The 21,249-nt window shown below is 37.7% G+C and overlaps 2 protein-coding genes across 2 annotated transcripts in view; both read right to left on the reverse strand.

Moving 5' to 3' along the window:
- Window positions 1-427: 427 nt before the first annotated feature.
- On the reverse strand, window positions 428-7,008 carry LOC131988361 (uncharacterized). Its single transcript, XM_059353486.1, has 16 exons — window positions 6,023-7,008; window positions 5,711-5,930; window positions 5,255-5,420; window positions 5,088-5,170; window positions 4,811-4,987; window positions 4,412-4,519; window positions 4,286-4,339; window positions 4,110-4,178; window positions 3,873-4,007; window positions 2,796-2,930; window positions 2,184-2,252; window positions 1,994-2,088; window positions 1,601-1,727; window positions 1,349-1,466; window positions 1,113-1,189; window positions 428-535 (listed from the first exon to the last, which is right to left on the reverse strand). The coding sequence occupies exons 1-16, from the start codon at window positions 7,006-7,008 to the stop codon at window positions 428-430; spliced, it is 2,727 nt and encodes a 908-aa protein (XP_059209469.1).
- A 9,105-nt stretch (window positions 7,009-16,113) lies between these two features.
- The window catches only part of LOC131988348 (kelch domain-containing protein 1-like), a 10,476-nt gene continuing 5,340 nt past the window's right edge, over window positions 16,114-21,249 (reverse strand). Inside the window, exons 6-14 of the mRNA XM_059353468.1 lie at window positions 20,314-20,401; window positions 19,498-19,581; window positions 19,296-19,376; window positions 18,101-18,159; window positions 17,872-17,981; window positions 17,709-17,781; window positions 17,484-17,568; window positions 16,676-16,728; window positions 16,114-16,511 (exon numbers count right to left, since the gene is read on the reverse strand). Of these exons, the coding sequence (XP_059209451.1) occupies window positions 16,370-16,511; window positions 16,676-16,728; window positions 17,484-17,568; window positions 17,709-17,781; window positions 17,872-17,981; window positions 18,101-18,159; window positions 19,296-19,376; window positions 19,498-19,581; window positions 20,314-20,401 (775 nt within the window). The 3' untranslated portion in view covers window positions 16,114-16,369. The remainder of the gene's footprint in view (window positions 16,512-16,675; window positions 16,729-17,483; window positions 17,569-17,708; window positions 17,782-17,871; window positions 17,982-18,100; window positions 18,160-19,295; window positions 19,377-19,497; window positions 19,582-20,313; window positions 20,402-21,249) is intronic.

A 21,249-nucleotide genomic window follows, 5' to 3' on the forward strand; every position in this document is an offset into this window, starting at 1 on the left:
TATGTGCAACACGAGTATTTAAAAGGGGCATCTAAGGTTTAATTATTTTATAATTTAGATGATTTATTTAGTATTACACATCTAACTTATAGTTTAAGTATGAGAGTAGTCATTTGGATTTATTTATTTATGTTTACGTATTTAGCTGTCCTGATTTAATTCAGATTTCTATCAGGTGTGGAAGGAGGACAGGGTGTGTTTTTTGTTTTTTGTTTTTTGTTAACTGACAGGTGGACAAGAAAGAGAGGACCGACACAGTGTTCGACCTCATGTTGAGTTAAAGAGCGTTTCGATTTAAAATAAATATGGAAAAGAGGAAACGAGTGACTCAAGCAGACATAACCCTGTACCATGGCACAGCGTTTTTTAATAGAAAAAGGACAAGACATCCCTTTCTCTTCCACTGTCCGAAGGTGATGTCTTAATGCTAGCAAATTTCCCAGTTCCAGTCACCAGCTTTTGCCTGCTGAAGTGTTGCAGAGTCCATGTTCAGGCACTCCACATGGAACCACCGGCAACATGTGTCACACTGTATCTGTAAAAGGCATGCAAGTATAAATGTTAATTTTTAATCATGATGGACATAAGATAATGATATTCTAAGTTTTATTTTATATTTCCTAGTTTCATCTTTCAAAGACACGATAACTATGTTTTGTCATCTTGGTTATAGCTTCACAGCCTGGTATTTAGGTTGATGTGTTTGATATTTCACTGTGTAGAAATGCATTCAGTGTAACACGATACATAATGGATATAAAAGATATAACATTGCAAGGTTGACCTGACCATTGTTTTTGCATTATTCATGAAAATCACTAAGTAATTCTATAGGCTATTTTCCATAACATTAAATTTTCTAGCACCACCCTTTGATGAGTAGTTATCTTGATTATTCTCCAGATCAAAATCTTGTCATTTGTAATCTCAATCTAATGAAAACCCCTTTTCCTGGATTCTTTTTAGGAAAACATGCTTATCATTATGGCTAAGGAGTGAAACTCAGGATGCTTGTGTGTTACTTGCCATTATTCTGTCCTTGTTGCTTCCATCCACTTTAAATTAGAGCATATGAAATTAAAAAAAACCACCACACCCACACAAAAACCTACCCAGTTTGTGAAGGCAGGCCCTGGAAGTGGTGGTTTCACTGCTGCACACATGGCACAGCTGGTGTCTATGTTAAACACTAACATAAAATTGAAATCATTAGTTTTGACACATCAGACTATTGTAATTTTAACAACAAAAGTAAACATCTTCCTATTATAGCATATTAAAAAACAAGTTCACAAAGTGTTTAGAGTAATACTGTGTCACTGTACATTTAAAATCCACTGTTACACACCTGAGGCTTGCAGAACTTCAATCGCCACCTGTTTCCTTTCCTCTGCCATCTCGTCTGGAGCTGTCCCAAAGGTCATCTTTGCTCTTTTAGGAAAAGCCTCCATGACTGCCTTTGCCATCTGAACCGTTAAACAAAGTTTGTATAACTTTGAAAGTCTGCTAAATACAGCAAGTGGAATTGCACTAAAAGAGAAATAAAAAAAAAAACTTGATATGTCGATCATTTTGATAAAATAAGAAACATTCTTATTACCTTGATGACAATTACCCCACAGCTGGACCCATCTCTTTGGATTGGGTGTTTTAGAACATCACCTTTCCACTTGATATTTACCCAGTCACTCTTTCCGTGACAAGTCCTCCTCATTTTGAAGTACTTGCTATGTCAGAAAAGGTTTAAAGTGATTAATATTATGAATACGTACACATACATTACACACCCCATTAACAATGCCGTGGTCAATGCATTTGGTTGGCAAGAGGGTTCGACAGAAGTGTGTTAATATTCAAGGGTCAGAATTGAAAATAATATTTCTGTTCCGCAGTCTCACCTCAAACCTGTTGTTTGATACACATTGATTACTGTAAGCCTCTTTTACAGCATTGCATCTTGCTACAATTGCGCTGGACAGGTAGAATAGCTTACCACAATCTGTTTGCTGCATCATCTGAGTCCGCCTGCTCAGTTGTGCTGTGTGCGGGATCGACCAGATAGACAGAACTATCTGCAGCACTGATGTACTGTAAACAGGAGAAAATATGACAATATTTAAAAATTACTCATGACATCCAAAGGAGAATTGAAGGCAGTTGTGATGTGTGAGTTAACGACCTACCAGAAGTTTCCAGTGAATATCACTTATGTTAACAAAGGACACAATAGCCTTATATTTATCAAAGTTGATCTGTAACAAAATTAAAAATCAGTGAATCATTTTATACGTGATTTCTGCTATGAATAAATGGCTCTTTGGAATATGATAGAACATTTGAGAAATAATTAAGTTTTGCTTTCACATGTAACATCCTCGCAGCACACTACTATACTCACACACTCACTATTATGGATGGAACAGCATGATAGAGGATGAATCAGAGAATGATGTGTGAGAAAATAATAGTCTGCGTAACAGTTTGATTTAAAGGGAAGTTAACTTGAATTCTTAGTTTCTGATTGGGTTAGAAAGAAATACTAGGATGTTACTGTGTTGCCTCCTTTAATATGACTATTATCTTATTCCAGAATAGAAGACAGTGTGGGTAAGAGGAACAGAGAGGAGTGTGTGTGTGTGTGTGTGAGTCTGATGTAAGAGCAAGACTGAATCATTTCTCAAAACGCCTCTATTTGGAATACTTTGATTAATTATAATATACAAAAACACAGATGCACACACACCATACAACAAAACACTTTTGTACTTAGTTTTTGTACCCAATAAGATTATTACCTTAGACAAACTGTGTCGCCTGACATCCTCTCTCTTGCCAAAGAGGATTATCCCAGCCACATAGTGGTTCAGAACGTAAATGGTGCTCCCCAAGTTCAGTTTAGTGGCAGTGTGGTGAAGGATGCTTTCAATGACCTTCATACAATTTTTACACAGACAGAAAAAAATCTTGAGAAGTCAAACACTAAGAATATATTATTCTTATGGATTACTGTTCATCTTCTGTTATGTATAACACAAATTAGGGCTGAACGATTACTTGCATTTGCAATAATATCGTGATATGATAAAACACAATTTTCTAACTGCAATGTGTGCGATTACAAGGTGGTCACGTGACACGAGCGAAAGAGTGGAGAACTCGCATGCATTAACTTTTCATGCTGCCTGTTAGTGGTCCAAAATGAAACCCTAACATAAAGGAATGCATTAGTTTATGTTAAGATAAACGTGGGATCAAAAATGGTGTTTTTTGTGCAGCTTAGCCTTTTCAGGCTTAATTAAAGTACTGAGATGACAATTCTAAAAGAAATGTAAAATGAATATCTTCTAGAAAATTTGAGCTATTCTTTCAACACAGCCAAAAACAAATTCTTAAGACTGTAAAATTTGCACAGTGTTTACAAAGTGCATGCCTTTGTTTAAATTACTTAAATGCACAGTGGCAAAGCCACGTTTCTGTAATGAGCAGTTAAATAAAAACGTAATTCATTTAGTCATACATCTTAGCCTATGGGAAAGAACATTTTACACTAAATGTGTCTAATATTGTGTTGGTCATATTTAAATCATTCGTTACGTTTTGTTGGGGAAAAAAGAGGATAAAATAAAAAATAAATAAAAAATTGCTTACTAAATCGCAATTGCAATATTGGGGGGGGGGGTTAGATTTTCCCAAATCGTTCAGCCCTAACACAAAACAAACTAAAGATAATAAATCACATACTTTGAGTATGAAATCAAAAATAATTTTCAAAGGTTGCTACATTAAAAGGGCGTGATCGTTGCTGTTAGCAGCTTCACTTGTTTTTATGTCTTTATGATAAGTGGTTTGGTTACTTTAATGAAAGTACTTACCTCGCCTACAAGCCACTGGTGAGGCCTCAGTGTTCTGAACTCACTGTGGTGAATTACAAAGTTGTGCCCTGTAATTTGAGAGGGCACCACAGAAATAACCACTTCTGTGTCTCTTTTTTTCCACAGTTTTGTGACCTGTCAATCATAAAAAGCAATTATTTATTTTTGTGACAGTGTGTTAATTAAATTCAAAACATGAAATTTAATTAAAAATATATTAGAGAATATTGGTCATACTTGTGATTCGAGATCTTCTGCAGTGTCACTGACCGGTGAAGATGGAGGTTGTATTTTGCCTTGGGGACTCTAGGGGTGGAAGTAGCAGTGTTAACATAATGTAGTACATATTGCATTCAGTTGCAATTAATCATCTCACAAGATGCTTTTATAACGTCTTGCCTCAAATAAATTACCTGAGATGGAGAACGATTTTCAGATGTTTTTTTATGTTTTCTGATCAATTTTCCCTAAAATAAACAGACACACCATAGGTTACTCTGTACTTTATACTTACTGGCAAATTTCTCAAAAACACTTACCTCATTCTTCTTTTGTTTAAAGACAAAAGGCTTTGAAAGTTTCGACACATAAACCCCTCTTTTTCTTTGGGTTCTACTCTTCCACCGTTCCACATCCACCCGACGCGTCTAAAGTTAAACAAAATAACTGTCAATGTCAAATTATTTTAATAACATCACCTTAGCACATCATTGCATTGTTCCATGTAACATGACATTACAATTAACAATCATAAACGTTCTAAGTTATTCAGTATGTTACTTGGAAAATGCTCTTGCATATGAATTTGTACTCTAAACCTTTCATTTTGGTGGGGTTACTTTTATTAGAAATTTAGAGAGCATTGGGAAGCGAAGTGCACAATCGCAAATTTATACATTCAAAGTAATTTATTTATGATCAATGTATGAACTTGTTACCTTCTTCTTTCTCCTTTTGGAGTCGGCATACTCCCTCAAGAGGGCCTTGAGAGTGACTTTGTATGCGCCTACAAAGTCATCAAGCCTTGCCATTTTCTTCCTCTGGAACCGGATTTGTTTGAGATCCCATTGGCTCTTTTCCATAATACCTTGGGTATTGTTATCCTGGGTGTAATTCTAGGGTTGGACATATAGATAACGTTCCATAAAAAATATCCAGCATGGAAATGACCAAGTAACATTCATTTCATTTAACAGATGTTCAGCTTTATTGTACCTGTGTCGATTTACTGGCAGCTTTCCTATACTTTTTGCTCAGGCTGTCGTAAACTGGGCCTGTTCCATGACGACCCAAATCCCCTGGGAGAAGATTTTTTTTTGTAAATTAAAGATATCAAAGAAATGACTACAGTATAACAATTATCAAAATTAAACAGGACTCACCTAGGAGTAATCCACACCACAGGGCAGCCTGAGGAAGAAAGTATCGCATCAAGGTAGGGATGAACGTTGGACTGAAGTACGTGTTTTCATCACCCTCTTGGTCCAGATTTTCCCTCCCAATCACTTCCTCGAAGTGTTGTTGAAAGGGTGTTGGCCCCACGTCGTTCTAGAAGAAATTCATACAAAAACATAACACTTTTTCAGAAATACTAAAGCGTGCAGCCAGGGCAGGTGCAGCCTGCTATTTTCAGACTACCTGTATCATACATTTTCAGTTGGGGTCTATTCACACCTGGTTATGATCTGTAACCTATCCATCTCCATTGCGAAGCACTTATCCTTAATGCTTTAAATTAAAAACACAAATGTGTCTGAAGTTTAAAATTTCTGAGTAAGGAACACCCAAAAGTTATATCCAAACCAAAAATGTAACAGTTGCAGTAAAGATAAAGATACCTCATAGCCCTGGCTTGTAAGTGAAGAGTCCTCAGGACATGGTCTATTCTTTGTGAGCAGCATTTGGATGTTTTCAAAATGCTTGCTGACATTGTCTCCACTGTGGGAACTGGAGAATACCACATTGGTACTGAGGACAAGTTCATCCAGTTCCCTCAGGGTTGATGCTTGGGTCATACATCCAAAAACATGCATAGCCAACTTGTAATGTTTGGTGGCACTACAAAGGAAAATTGCAAAATCTGTATTAGAGATTATATAAACCAGCTATGTCTGAATTTTTAAGCATATTAACATAAAAATACCACTTACTGTTTTTTGCAAAGTTCTTTGGCATTTTTCATGACATGACTTAGGCATCTATGGATGATTGGAAGGCTGATGGCATCCTCTTTTGCCTGACCACTCACAATCATGTAGTATCTGGTGAGGAGTTCCTGCAGACTTACTCCACAGAAATTGATTGTGAGTGATTGTAGAAGGACCACTGAACCATCACAGATGAACATGACCGGTCTGGTTTTGGCTTTTGGGCCATGCTGTTTCATTAGTCCAGTGACCACTGACCCCAAGAAATATGATATAGAAGTTGTGGTGTGGTCACTTGTCACGAATGTGGCTACAGGGAGAGGGGAAGATCCATTTGATGGGTGGCGAACAACCACCTCATATACATAAAAGGGTGCTGTCTGGCCTTTGCCCTTAACCACAATGCTGCCCGTTGCGTCAATATAAACAATGTCGTCTTTGCATCTTTCAAAGACGACATTGAGTGTTTTGGAAGAAAAGAGCATTACACCTTTTGGATGTAGGCTGATTTTCTGTAGCACTCTATTTTCAGGGTCATCCTCCTCTTCTTTGAGCATCCTAAGTAGGCTGAGGAATTCATTTTTATGTCTTCTCCTTTTCTTTTTCTCACTCCATGACAATGTTTTCATGACACCAGTTGCAGGGACCTGGTCCCTGCACCCTGATGCCATTACAATGTCATCTACCTTTTCAATACTGTCAAGGAAGACACTCCTGGGCATTTTGGTGGCAAGGATCTGGGACAGGGCATCTCTCTCATTGCCTCGCACCGGCCGTCTTTTCACCTGATCCCATCGGTGGCAAACAAAACTGCCCCTGAACGTGACCAGGGCTTTCAATGATGACTCCTCTGGGACTACTATGTCTACCTCTACTGGGCAGTCATCAAAAACGACTGGACCACTTCTACTGGAGCCAATGGATTTCACCCTGTGTCTTTTAAAGGCAAAACTGCAAAGGGGATGTATGGTTTGAATGCCCTTTGCCATGACTGAAGTCCAGTTGAGGGTTTTGAAATTATAAAGAAATTGTTTCTTCCTCAGCTTTGTCCAGTCTTTTTGGTCAATAAAAAAGAAACAAGGTGGCGGCGGCAGTGGATGCTTGAAAAACTCATCTTCTTCGGATGTGTTTCCTGCATCAGAAGGGACTGGTTCAATCTGCAAATAACAACGAAACAATTAAAATCTAAAAGTTATTCTGGAATATGGATTCCAATTCACTTTGAATGTATAATAATATAAAGGACCAAATTGTTTTTGGTGCGTTTTAAGACCAGGCTGTTCCACACTTTGTATCCACACTAATCAATGAACAAGGTCTCGTGTTACCTGTGCAGGAGCTGTGGTCACACATGGAATTGAAGGAGGAGGGGCAGCAGTGTCCTCACTCGTGTCCTCAGGTGATACTGCAGGTTTAGCTGCACCTGTGCCAGCCGGCACAGTTTTCTAGAGAGAGATAAAGATGTCAGTCCTCATGGTAAGCCTGGGCGATTACCGATACCGAAATTAACGACGATAACCAAAATCATTTTGTCCATGTTGGTATATTCGGTGTTGAAAAAAAAGAAGAAAAGGAACGTGTTTTTTGTCTTTCGGGTGTGTGTGTAGGTAGGTCTGCCGCCGGTCGAGGAAGACAAAGAGCAGCAGCTCTGCTCTGTCTTGCTACTTGACAACTCGAATGTGACAAAGTGATTATTTTAATACACAGGTTATTTTATCCTTTTAAACTTGTTCAGAACAAACTTGTTAAACAAGCTCTCGTATTACCTGTGCAGAAGTTGTGGTCACATGTGGAATTGAAGGAGGAGGGGCAGCAGTGTCCTCACTCGTGTCCTCACTCGTGTCCTTAGGTGATACTGCAGGTTTAGTTGCACTTGTGCCAGCCAGCACAGTTTTCTAGAGAGAGATCAAGATGTCAGTCCTCATGGCACTTTATAAGAAATGTATTAGAGCTTCAGGAAAGTCACATGCAACACTTATCAGATGAAGTAGGTTCTCATCCGTAGGGATAAAGTCAAGCATATGAAAATTATTTTTATTCACAGTCTTTTATGAATGTCAAAGTGATGAATATGAAACCTGTACCTTTTTATGTCGAAGATATCCATTTTTTAGCCTCGTCCTATTTGTCTTGCTATTAGTAATTCCGATGTCTTTACAGACATCACCCCATAACGTTTCATGATCAAATTTTTTGGAGGCACGAAGTTTGTCTATGACATCAACAATGTCCTCAAAACTTTTTTCAAGTTTTCTGTCCTGGAAACAAGAAGACAATATGTCATTTCATCACTTCATATAATGAGCTAGAACACTTTTAGACGCAGTATAGGCCTAATGGCATTTTCCAGTTAAGAGCGTTCTTAAGGACTTCAGAGATGACTGGTCCCAATATACAAAGTGTCTTGCCTTAGCTGTCAGTCAGGGGGTGTGAGGCACTGCTTTGTGACAACGGCCGAGGGAGAAGGCCCAGTGTCACTTGTGTGTTGTCATGTCTGAATTTTTTTTGTGTGACTTGGTCCAGGGCATTAACTGTGGTGCTGAAATAGCCAATTGGCACTTGTCATGGTAAGATAACAGTAGGTCTCTGGTCATTAAAAAATCTATGGTGTTGACCATGGTGCTGAAATAACCAGAGGCCCACTAAAGGTTCCCAACACCTCTGCAATGACCCACTGGCTCAGTGCCTGTCTTAATGGGAGCTGTCTAGTGGTGTGGTGCTGAAGCAAATGACAGGCAAATCGATTGATCACCCAATAATTTGTCAGTGCATAAATTACACACAGTGAAAGGCTCAACACCAGTTGAGCAATGTAAAGTGCGATTCCCACTTACTCCAAAAAAATGATCATGTAATAGAAAACAGTAACATTTATAAAGTAATATATTATTATAGTATATATATCATAATATATAGTATATATTATGATGGGTGTTGCTTACCTTTCCAAATGTGGAGAAGACAAAGACACTAAAGGGAACAAAAGAAAAAGGTATTGTGTTAGGTTATGGCAACAGTGCATCATCAGATGTAACTGCTGTAAAAACTTAGAAACTCAGAAGAAAAAAAATAACGATAGCGGGTCTGCCTGTCAATAAGGCAATGTCAGGCTTGACTGTGTCTAAGCAACCAAAAGATTTGGTAGTAATACTCCTACTACTACTACTACTACTACTAATAATAATAATAATAATAATAAAAATAGTAGTAGTAGTAATAGCAGTAGTACAATTCAATAATCCCAACAGGATTAGAATTGACCCACAGGATATCAACGGAACAATCTGTGGACATCTTATTATTATTATCATTATTTTATATTAATTAAGTGTAAATGATATTGTTGCATGCGTAATGCATGGCTAGGAGATGATAACGCTTGGCCACGTGATAGCGTTACTATGCTATTCAAGAGGTAACACCTGACATAGCAGCAAGACAGATATGTATTAATATTTGTTCAATTTTATCTGTGAAAATAAAGTATATTGTAGCCTACATTGTATTAAAGTATATTGTACATTAGATTAAAAAAACGAATTATATTAATATAACGTGGCTGCACTTTTCTTTCTTCTTAAAAAAAAAAAGACACCTGAGGAGCTCTACTGACCGCAGTGGGGTTCTGTGACAGTAAAATGTCATATATTACTCTGTCCAGTAACCTTTTAACATAATGGCTTATTCTGGCATTTGCACAAATTAAAATAGCAATAGCCTATAATGTGCACGAAGTGCATGTAAGCTAACCGCGTGTCTCGGTTAACCCGAGCTAATTACCTGTTTGTCCAATTATGCTTAATTATCCAATTAGCTACTATGCGGTACAGCACAAATATTTTTTTTAACCCACATAATATATTTAAGTTGAAAAAGATATAGGAATTTCAAAATCCAGTGTCCTTTAGCCAGGTAGCATTTAATAATATTTGAAAGGCGCACTTACCCTTTTCTTGCAGCCATTCTTGCAACCAAGTCGAGATGTGCAATTGCCCAGTGAACGTATTATTTGCAGGGGAAATCTCATTTGCGCATGCGCTGAAACATTGGCTCGTTAACAACTCACTTTTACTAATTTATATGCAAAAAATAAAAAAGGGAACTATCGAATTAAAATGTAATTGGTTAATTTATTTATTTATTAATTAAAGTGCTGTTAGTGTATGTAGTAGACCTTTGTTGGTGCCAAAATAATTATAAGATACAACTTTGAGGCTTAATTTTTCCAAAATGATACAGTAAAAATGTTTGATAATGACTGAGGAAGTAGCCAGCATGATCCTGAAGTCAACTGTACCAACCATTGTCTGAACTTATGGACCAAAGTGTCGTTATTGTACAGTAAAAATGAAGTATAAGGCCTTTTTTCCTGTTTAAAAAAAAGATAAAAATGCAACTTTGAGGCTTCATTTCTCCAAAATAATACAGTAAAAATGTTTGATAATGACTGAAGAAGTAGCCAGGATGGTCCAGAAGTCAAATGTACCAACCATTGTCTGAACTTATGGACCAAAGTGTCGTTATTGTACAGTAAAAATGAAGTATGGCCTTTTTTCCTTTTTAAAAAAAAAGATAAAAATGCAACTTTGAGGCTTCATTTCTCCAAAATGATGCAGTAAAAATGTTTGATAATGACTGAGGAAGTAGCCAGGATAGTCTTGAAGTCAACTGTACCAACCATTGTCTGAACTTATGGACCAAAGTGTCGTTATTGTACAGTAAATATGGAGTATGAGTGCTTTTCCAGTGCAAAACAAACCAAAAAAGGACAACTTCTCGGCTTAATTTCTCCAAAATGATACAGTAAAAATGTTTGATAATGACTGAGGAAGTAGCCAGGATGGTCCAGAAGTCAACTGTACCAACCATAGTCTGAACTTATGGACCAAAGTGTCGTTATTGTACAGTAAAAATTGAGTAAAAGGCCTTTTTTCCTGTTTAAAAAAAGATAAAAATGCAACTTTGAGGCTTAATTTCTCCAAAATAATACAGTAAAAATGTTTGATAATGACGGAGGAAGTAGCCAGGATGGTCCAGAAGTCAACTGTACCAACCATTGTCTGAACTTATGGACCAAAGTGTCGTTATTGTACAGTAAATATTGAGTATGAGTGCTTTTCGGGTGCAAAACAAACCAAAAAAGGACAACTTTGAGGCTTAATGTTTCCAAAATAATACAGTAAAAATGTTTGCTAATGACTGAGGAAGTAGCCAGGATGGTCCAGAAGTCAACTGTACCAACCATAGTCTGAACTTATGGATCAAAGTGTCGTTATTGTACAGTAAAAATGAAGTATAAGGCCTTTTTTCCTGTTTAAAAAAAAGATAAAAATGCAACTTTGAGGCTTCATTTCTCCAAAATAATACAGTAAAAATGTTTGATAATGACTGAAGAAGTAGCCAGGATGGTCCAGAAGTCAACTGTACCAACCATTGTCTGAACTTATGGACCAAAGTGTCGTTATTGTACAGTAAATATGGAGTATGAGTGCTTTTCCAGTGCAAAACAAACCAAAAAGAAAACTTTGAGGCTTCATTTCTCCAAAATGATACAGTAAAAATGTTTGATAATGACTGAGGAAGTAGCCAGGATGGTCCAGAAGTCAACTGTACCAACCATTGTCTGAACTTATGGACCAAAGTGTCGTTATTGTACAGTAAATATGGAGTATGAGTGCTTTTCCAGTGCAAAACAAACCAAAAAAGGACAACTTCTCGGCTTAATTTCTCCAAAATGATACAGTAAAAATGTTTGATAATGACTGAGGAAGTAGCCAGGATGGTCCAGAAGTCAACTGTACCAACCATTGTCTGAACTTATGGACCAAAGTGTCGTTATTGTACAGTAAAAATGAAGTATCAGGCCTTTTTTCCTGTTTAAAAAAAAGATAAAAATGCAACTTTGAGGCTTAATTTCTCCAAAATAATACAGTAAAAATGTTTGATAATGACTGAGGAAGTAGCCAGGATGGTCCAGAAGTCAACTGTACCAACCATTGTCTGAACTTATGGACCAAAGTGTCGTTATTGTACAGTAAATATTGAGTATGAGTGCTTTTCGGGTGCAAAACAAACCAAAAAAGGACAACTTTGAGGCTTAATGTTTCCAAAATAATACAGTAAAAATGTTTGCTAATGACTGAGGAAGTAGCCAGGATGGTCCAGAAGTCAACTGTACCAACCATTGTCTGAACTTATGGACCAAAGTGTCGTTATTGTACAGTAAAAATGAAGTATCAGGCCTTTTTTCCTGTTTAAAAAAAAGATAAAAATGCAACTTTGAGGCTTAATTTCTCCAAAATGATGCAGTAAAAATCTTTGATAATGACTGAGGAAGTAGCCAGGATGGTCCTGAAGTCAACTGTACCAACCATAGTCTGAACTTATCGACCAAAGTGTCGTTATTGTACAGTAAATATGGAGTATACTGCCTTTTTTCCTGTTTAAAAAAAGATAAAAATGCAACTTTGAGGCTTAATTTCTCCAAAATAATACAGTAAAAATGTTTGATAATGACTGAGGAAGTAGCCAGGATGGTCCAGAAGTCAACTGTACCAACCATTGTCTGAACTTATGGACCAAAGTGTCGTTATTGTACAGTAAATATTGAGTATGAGTGCTTTTCGGGTGCAAAACAAACCAAAAAAGGACAACTTTGAGGCTTAATGTTTCCAAAATAATACAGTAAAAATGTTTGCTAATGACTGAGGAAGTAGCCAGGATGGTCCAGAAGTCAACTGTACCAACCATAGTCTGAACTTATGGATCAAAGTGTCGTTACTGTACAGTAAAAATGAAGTATAAGGCCTTTTTTCCTGTTTAAAAAAAAGATAAAAATGCAACTTTGAGGCTTAATTTCTCCAAAATGATGCAGTAAAAATGTTTGATAATGACTGAGGAAGTAGCCAGGATGGTCCTGAAGTCAACTGTACCAACCATAGTCTGAACTTATCGACCAAAGTGTCGTTATTGTACAGTAAATATGGAGTGCGAGTGCTTTTCCGGTGCAAAACAAACCAAAAAAGGACAACTTCTCGGCTTAATTTCTCCAAAATGATACAGTAAAAATGTTTGATAATGACTGAGGATGTAGCCAGGATGGTCCAGAAGTCAACTGTTCCAACCATAGTCTGAACTTATGGACCAAAGTGTCGTTATTGTACAGTAAAAATGAAGTATTAGGCCTTTTTTCATTTTTAAAAAAAAAGATAAAAATGCAACTTTGAGGCTTCATTTCTCCAAAATAATACAGTAAAATTTTTTGATAATGACTGAGGAAGTAGCCAGGATGGTCCAGAAGTCAACTGTACCAACCATAGTCTGAACTTATGGACCAAAGTGTCGTTATTGTACAGTAAATATGGAGTATGAGTGCTTTTCGGGTGCAAAACAAACCAAAAAAGGACAACTTTGAGGCTTAATGTTTCCAAAATAATACAGTAAAAATGTTTGATAATGACTGAGGAAGTAGCCAGGATGGTCCAGAAGTCAACTGTACCAACCATTGTCTGAACTTATGGACCAAAGTGTCGTTATTGTACAGTAAAAATTGAGTAAAAAGCCTTTTTTCCTGTTTAAAAAAAGATGAAAATTCAACTTTAGGGCTTAATTTCTCCAAAATAATACAGTAAAAATGTTTGATAATGACTGAAGAAGTAGCCAGGATGGTCCTGAAGTCAACTGTACCAACCATAGTCTGAACTTATGGACCAAAGTGTCGTTATTGTACAGTAAAAATGAAGTATGGCCTTTTTTCCTGTTTAAAAAAAAGATAAAAATGCAACTTTGAGGCTTAATTTCTCCAAAATGATACAGTAAAAATGTTTGATAATGAGCGATGGAGTAGTCAGGGTGGTCCTGAAGTCAACTGTAACAACCATTGTCTGAACTTATGGACCAAAGTGTTGTTATTGTACAGTAAATATGGAGTGCGAGTGCTTTTCCGGTGCAAAACAAACCAAAAAAGGACAACTTCTCGGCTTAATTTCTCCAAAATGATACAGTAAAAATGTTTGATAATGAGCGATGGAGTAGTCAGGGTGGTCCTGAAGTCAACTGTAACAACCATTGTCTGAACTTATGGACCAAAGTGTTGTTATTGTACAGTAAATATGGAGTGCGAGTGCTTTTCCGGTGCAAAACAAACCAAAAAAGGACAACTTCTCGGCTTAATTTCTCCAAAATGATACAGTAAAAATGTTTGATAATGACTGAGGAAGTAGCCAGGATGGTCCAGAAGTCAACTGTACCAACCATAGTCTGAATTTATGGACCAAAGTGTCGTTATTGTACAGTAAAAATTGAGTATACGGCCTTTTTTTCCTGTTTAAAAAAAGATAAAAATGCAACTTTGAGGCTTCATTTCTCCAAAATAATACAGTAAAATTTTTTGATAATGACTGAGGAAGTAGCCAGGATGGTCCAGAAGTCAACTGTATCAACCATAGTCTGAATTTATGGACCAAAGTGTCGTTATTGTACAGTAAAAATGAAGTATAAGGCCTTTTTTCCTGTTTAAAAAAAAAAGATAAAAATGCAACTTTGAGGCTTAATTTCTGCAAAATGATACAGTAAAAATGTTTGATAATGAGTGATGGAGTAGTCAGGGTGATCCTGAAGTCAACTGTACCAACCATTGTCTGAACTTATGGACCAAAGTTAGATTACAGTCCAGTAAATATGGAATATTCGACCTTAATCGGACACACACACACACACACACACACACACACACACACGAATTTGGTTGATTGATTGCCTCTATCGTCTTATTTTGAAAACCGGAAGTCATCTCACTTGGTTCTAAACAAGCGCTAGCTTTCTTAGTGGACTCGGAGCATTCGCCGTAAACTCCATAGTACGGGCGCAGTTAAAATGTTTGTGCGGCTGGCTTGACTCCGCGAAGACGAACGACGGCTCATTTGACCGCAGTCGGATACATGGGTGCACCCAGATTGACAGCTTGCCCACCCAGTAAGATTCATGAAAAAAAAAATCATCAGTGCTTGTATAGCCGGTTCAGTGTCACAGCACCGTGGACAGCGCTGTTTGTGCGTATTCAGACAGACTCAGGGAAACCGGCAACCGGTGGTGGGAGAGTGCGGTAGAGGGGGGGGTGAGGGGGGCTGAGGTGTGTTGCCGTGGGCGTGTCTATACCTGCTGAATGTAACCGCTGTGAAACAATCACGAAATAACGTTTTATTTCTCTGGTTAATAACAGCTTTATCGAGGCCGGCGCTCGCTCTCTGTTGTTGTTACTCTATGTCTCTCTACCAAAGCTCTCTCTCTCTCTCTCTCTCTAATCATCGGACACAATTAAACTTCTTCGTGTCATCATTTTGCGGTGTAAATTGCGAGTCGGACTCAGATTTATAAGATATTTGTGTATGTTCAGGTGCTGCGCGATCGATAGACAGAGACCGTGTCACTCAGTTTAATCTTGTAAATAAAACTTTCGGTCCGAATTAAATTTTCCCTCTATTGACGTAAACGACGTGAAGTGAGGAGAGAGAGAGAGAGAGATGGGCGGCGGCTCCTTCCCGACCCGGGACCTTCTCTCTCCCTCTGACCCGCCGGAATAGAACAGCACCGTCTCGGTGTTCCGAGTTCCTCAAAACAGGCTCTATATCATGATTTCAATTCTTTGTAAAATCAGATGTTCAGAAGCAGTGAGCACCCCTATATAGTCAGAATTATATGATCTTTATATGATTGTATTTATTTAATTTGGGCACCCACGGGCAAAAATATAAATCGGCGCCCATGTTTACAGTGGTCCGACAGATTATTTTTTGTAGCTTTAAAAAATAATCAGGCCCACCCAGATGTTTGCAGGCCTACCCATTAGCTACGTTCTGGCTCCGCCACTGGTTCACACCAACATGTTCCAGTTAACTTTGACATATGATGTTAACATACTAACACTAACATGTTAACCCACATGTTTTGAATGATAAAAACACAAAATATGAAATATTTTCCATATACTAAGTGCAAACTGGAATTTTTGGGGGGATTATTAGACCCTTGGACACATCAATAATTGACAAGAACATTGGTTTAAATGCATTATTAATAAATTCACATCAGGCAAAAACAGTTCCATGTGCCATTTAATCCTTACAGTCATCACAGTAACGTTTGTAAGAGTATTTCAACAGGCAGACTGTAGAAAATAAAATGTGCATCTCTAAAACAATAAAATATAACACCATAAAATATTTCTGCACAATATATTCAAAAAATAAAAATTGCTCCCCAACAGAGTGGCTGAGATGCTCAAACTGAGGGGAGTACAGTACTTAAATAAAATTGTATTGTATCATTTTGGCAATGAAGACATTCTCTGAACTAATATTTGTGTTTCTTTGAAGGCCGGTAGTAAGACGTCCTCCTCTGGACGGCTGTCAGCAGCTTGGGAGGAAGGAGAGGAAGCTGATTTCTGAGCTGCTCAAAGTTCCTCACATTCTTTGCGATGTAATCCTCACAAATCCTGCCAGAAGAAAAAAGACTTTCATTTCTATTCTTGGAAAAAAATATTACCTAATGAAATTAAATATAACCCTTAAAAAGGAGATGATGCATCTCAGGGACTTTATCCTGAATTAAACAGATTTTCTAATATGACTTACAAAGAAATAACAGACAACTTCTTACCTGAATAGAGGATATGGCTGCGTCTGGAAGATAAGTGCATCATTGCAGTGACCCTGAAAAGAAATAAGGGTTTTTAAAGGTCCATTTTGATATATTAAACACAAAAAACTCTTTACAACATGGATCCTCTGTTCCTTTTCACCCCCTTTTTTGATTATGTGTTACATACATGAACATATTGCAGGATAAATATTTATGTGCAGCATACAACATGTATATATATATATAGTACAGGCCAAAAGTTTGGACACACCTTCTCATTCAATGCGTTTCCTTTATTTTCATGACTATTTACATTGTAAATTCATCAAAACTATTAATGAACACATGTGGAATTATGTACTTTACAAAAAAGTGTGAAATAACTGAAAACATGTCTTATATTCTAGTAAGCAAAGGGTGGCTACTTTGAGGAATCTAAAATACAAGACATGTTTTCAGTTATTTCACACTTTTTTTGTTAAGTACATAATTCCATATGTGTTCATTCATAGTTTAGATGCCTTCAGTGAGAATCTACAATGTAAATAGTCATGAAAATAAAGAAAAACGCATTGAATGAGAAGGTGTGTCCAAACTTTTGGCCTGTACTGTATATATATATCATCTAATAAACTAACGGTTGCAGGTTTATTATAGAGATGTTGAGAGTTTATAGAAAAACTGTTGATTTTAGCCCTTTACTACTGGGCTTGTGCTGGATTTGTGTCACTTTTAGGGATTTATCTTGTAATGTCTTGATGATTTCTGTAATATTAGAATAATTTCACATCTTTTTCAGCGTCTAAAGTGTCTCTCTGATACTTACGGTGTCGACAAGGAGGATGTAGTCACAACTCCCACCAAACACGATCACATCAGAGTCCTTGCCTGGACATGCTGTGTGCCACAACCTTCAACAGAAGAAAAGATACTATTTAAAAACTGCTCACAATCTAACTAACAGTAACTTTTGTTTGAAGTGTTTCTGTGTGCAAACTGAATGTAAAACCTATGTAAAAAACATATGTAAAAAATATTCATAAATTCCTACCTTGGCTTATTCTTATAGGGATGCTCAATTTCTCTCCATTTCTTTGTTGCAACGTCAAGCAACCAGCCATCACCTGATTGGTTAAGAAAGATATGTGTCCTTGAAACTGAAACAATTAAAGAACAAGAACAACAAAAGTGACGAAGTGGGAACATTTTCTCACTCATTGGTTTGCAGTCGACACTGAGACCTCCGAACAGGAACAAGCTGCTGTCTGACACGGCGGTGAGCGTGTGCCACGATCTGCCCACTGGAGTGGAGGACGCTGGGACTCTGGAAAACACATTTTTCAACAGAAAGAAAGAAAGATTTGGCTGTTTTAAATATAAATGATTAGGTTGAGATAGAAATAATTTGGGCACACTGGTATTTGATCATAAGCACTAACTTACATTTCAGTCCACGTCCACGATTCAAAGTCCAGGCAGTGAATGTCACTAGTCCTTGTTTCCTGCAATAAAAAGAAGAAGAGTCATTAACAGCCAGTGGTGGAGTTTAACCAAGTACATTTACTCAAGTACTGTACTTAAGTACAATTTAGTGTACTGCAGTAATTTCACAGTGTAGTACTTTTACTTAAGTAAGGGATCTCAATACTTCTTCCACCATTACTAATAGCAGACTGCCACCCATTACGTTTACATGACACTTGAAAAAAATGAATTATTGCCTTAAGCTGACTGTAACTGGACAACTGAAGTGCATGTAAACGTGTTAGTCTGACTGATGTTGCAGTTCTCCAACTCCGCTGACGTATGACCCCGGAACAAAATCTGTCGCATTAGCCGGTCGCACATTTGCCAGTCGCATTAGCCAGTCGCACATTTGCCGGTCGCATTAGCCGGTCACATTAGCCAGTCACATTAGCTGGTCGCATTAGCCGGTCGCACATTTGCCGGTCGCATTAGCCGGTCGCACATTTGCCGGGCGCATTAGCCGGTTGCACATTTGCCGGGCGCATTTGCCGGGCGCATTAGCCGGTCGCACATTTGCCGGGCCCATTAACCGGTTGCACATTTGCCAGGCACATTTGCCAGGCGCATTAGCCGGTCGCACATTTGCCGGTCGCATTATCCGGTCGCATATTTTCCGGTCGCATTAGCCGGTCGCACATTTGCCGGTCGCACATTTGCCGGTCGCATTAGCCGGTCGCACATTTGCCGGTCGCATTAGCCGGTCGCACATTTGCCAGTCGCATTAGCCGGTCGCACATTTGCCGGTCGCACATTTGCCGGTCGCATTAGCCGGTCGCACATTTGCCGGTCGCATTAGCCGGTCGCACATTTGCCGGTCGCATTAGCTGGTCACATTAGCTGGTCGCCGGTCAGTAGTGACGGCACAAAGTGTCAAACTGAGGTCAACTGGAAAGGGGGCCATATTAACCTGCTGAAGCGACGCCTATCGCCACCCAGTCTTGAGGAGGACGACACGTTCCCGTCAGTTATTTCATTTTCTCAGTTGCATGTAAACTGGGACAAGCGCAGAAGTCCGATTAGATGCCAAACTCGATTTTTAAGCATAGCTCGATTAAACTGTGCATGTAAACGCACTGACTGAGAAGAGCTGAGAGGCCTGTAGATCTCTCACCATGACTCGGCCTCCACAGATGTATCCTCTGCCTCCGATGGTGGCGCTGGCGTGGGCGGCCCTGGGCGCCGGAGCACGGCCCTGCACAGAAAAACTCACTGTAACATCATCGGAGAATTTTGAAACTGTCCTAACAAATCACTAATCAGAATCTTTGCATTGCATCCAGTTTATAAAGCATGAACCAGACTAAATGACTTACGTGGGTCTGTGGTTCACTCCAGCTGGCCTGCATGGGGTCAAACACATGAACCTCGTTGTTCCATCCCCAGAAGACATCTTCCACCTGAAACACCACATGAGCAAAGAATTCATTCATATAGATCTATTTAAGAGTATTCACAGCAGTGGTGGAATGTAACTAAGAACATTTACTCAAGTACTGTACTTACATAACATTCAATACAAATAATCTAATAATATATTTAGAATATATAAAACAATCTGAGTGGGTTCATTCTGCAAAACGAGTACTTTTACTTTTGATACTTTAAGTACATTTTGATGCTGATACTTTTGTACTTTTACTTCAGTAACTTTTGAATGCAGGACTTTTACTTGTAGTGGAGTAATTTCACAGTGTGGTATTAGTACTTTTACTGAAGTAAGGGATCTGAATACTTTTTCCACCACTGACTCTCAGTTTGAAATGTCTCACTTTAGATGTATTTTTTAAGTAAAATCTCATAAATATGACAGTGATACATAACAAAAACTCCACATGACCAAATCATTTCCACTGATGCTGTTTTTAAACCACACTGTCGCCCATAAAGTTGGAATAATTATGTTTTCAGACACAATCCTCTATTAACTGTGGTTCCATTTTCATTGTGATATGTTTGGAAGAGGTATGAGAAGAAAAAAACTTAATCTGTCAAGTATAATTCACATTGTCACAATCATTTCATGGAAAGAGGTGAAAAATGTTTTATTCCAACTTTATGGGAGACCGTGCATATTTGATGCCTGTTGGGATAGCAAATGAAACAGATTTATAGTCAATAAAAAACATTACCCATGATGCTTCATCTACAATGAAGCTTCTGTTCCTGCTTTCAACATGAGTCAGCAGTTTGTGACCATATCCACCAAAGTAGATGATCCTGGAGGACATTAAACAAAGATTATTACACTTTCTAACATGCAGGATTATGTAGTTAGCTGGTAATGGAGTGATCAGAAATCAATACAATTAGCTCTTATTTTCATTCTCCACATAATTAGACATAAACAGATGTGAAGCCTTATGGTTAAGGGATCTCTAGATAAGTTGTGATTTTGTTTGCAGGTTGATTTATAAAGACAAAAGTAAATACTTCAAAATATAATTTGATTGTTGAGTTACTTCAAATGCAAAAAAGAACAAATTAAAGATCAATGTCAGCAAGAATATGAGAAATTGAACATTATGTCTTATAATTTACTGAATGAAGAATACATTATATCAATAAAAGCATCCAAACAACCCCAGACAAAAACAGCAACAGGCTGTTCACACAATGAAATCTCCATAATTGCCTTATCAATCAATTAACACAATCAGTCTTCAGCTACAGAAAAACATACAAGGATACAGAAACCAAATTCATAGCGCACACTATCCAATCCCATAGAGTCAGTGTCCAACCCTCTAAATGTGTGTTTTGATGATGCATAATGAAGCAGTAGTTCATAAAGTTATAATTTGTATGGGCTGAAATATGTGCCACCAGAAACTGAATTTGAATTATTTATATTTGAATTTGAATTGCTTAACTTGAATTATTGCATTAAAAAACTGAATTTGAATCGCATAATTTGAATTTGTATTGTATAATTTGAATCATTGCATTGAAAAAATGATTCAGAAGTGTAATTTGGAATTTAATTTATTAGTTTGGAACTGAACATTCAGTTCTCACAATTAAAATTCAGTTCACAAAATTCAATTTAAATTTTCTGCGATGAACAT

This window comes from Centropristis striata, chromosome 16, assembly GCF_030273125.1.
Source record: "Centropristis striata isolate RG_2023a ecotype Rhode Island chromosome 16, C.striata_1.0, whole genome shotgun sequence".
In the NCBI taxonomy this organism is placed as follows: Eukaryota; Metazoa; Chordata; class Actinopteri; order Perciformes; family Serranidae; genus Centropristis; species Centropristis striata.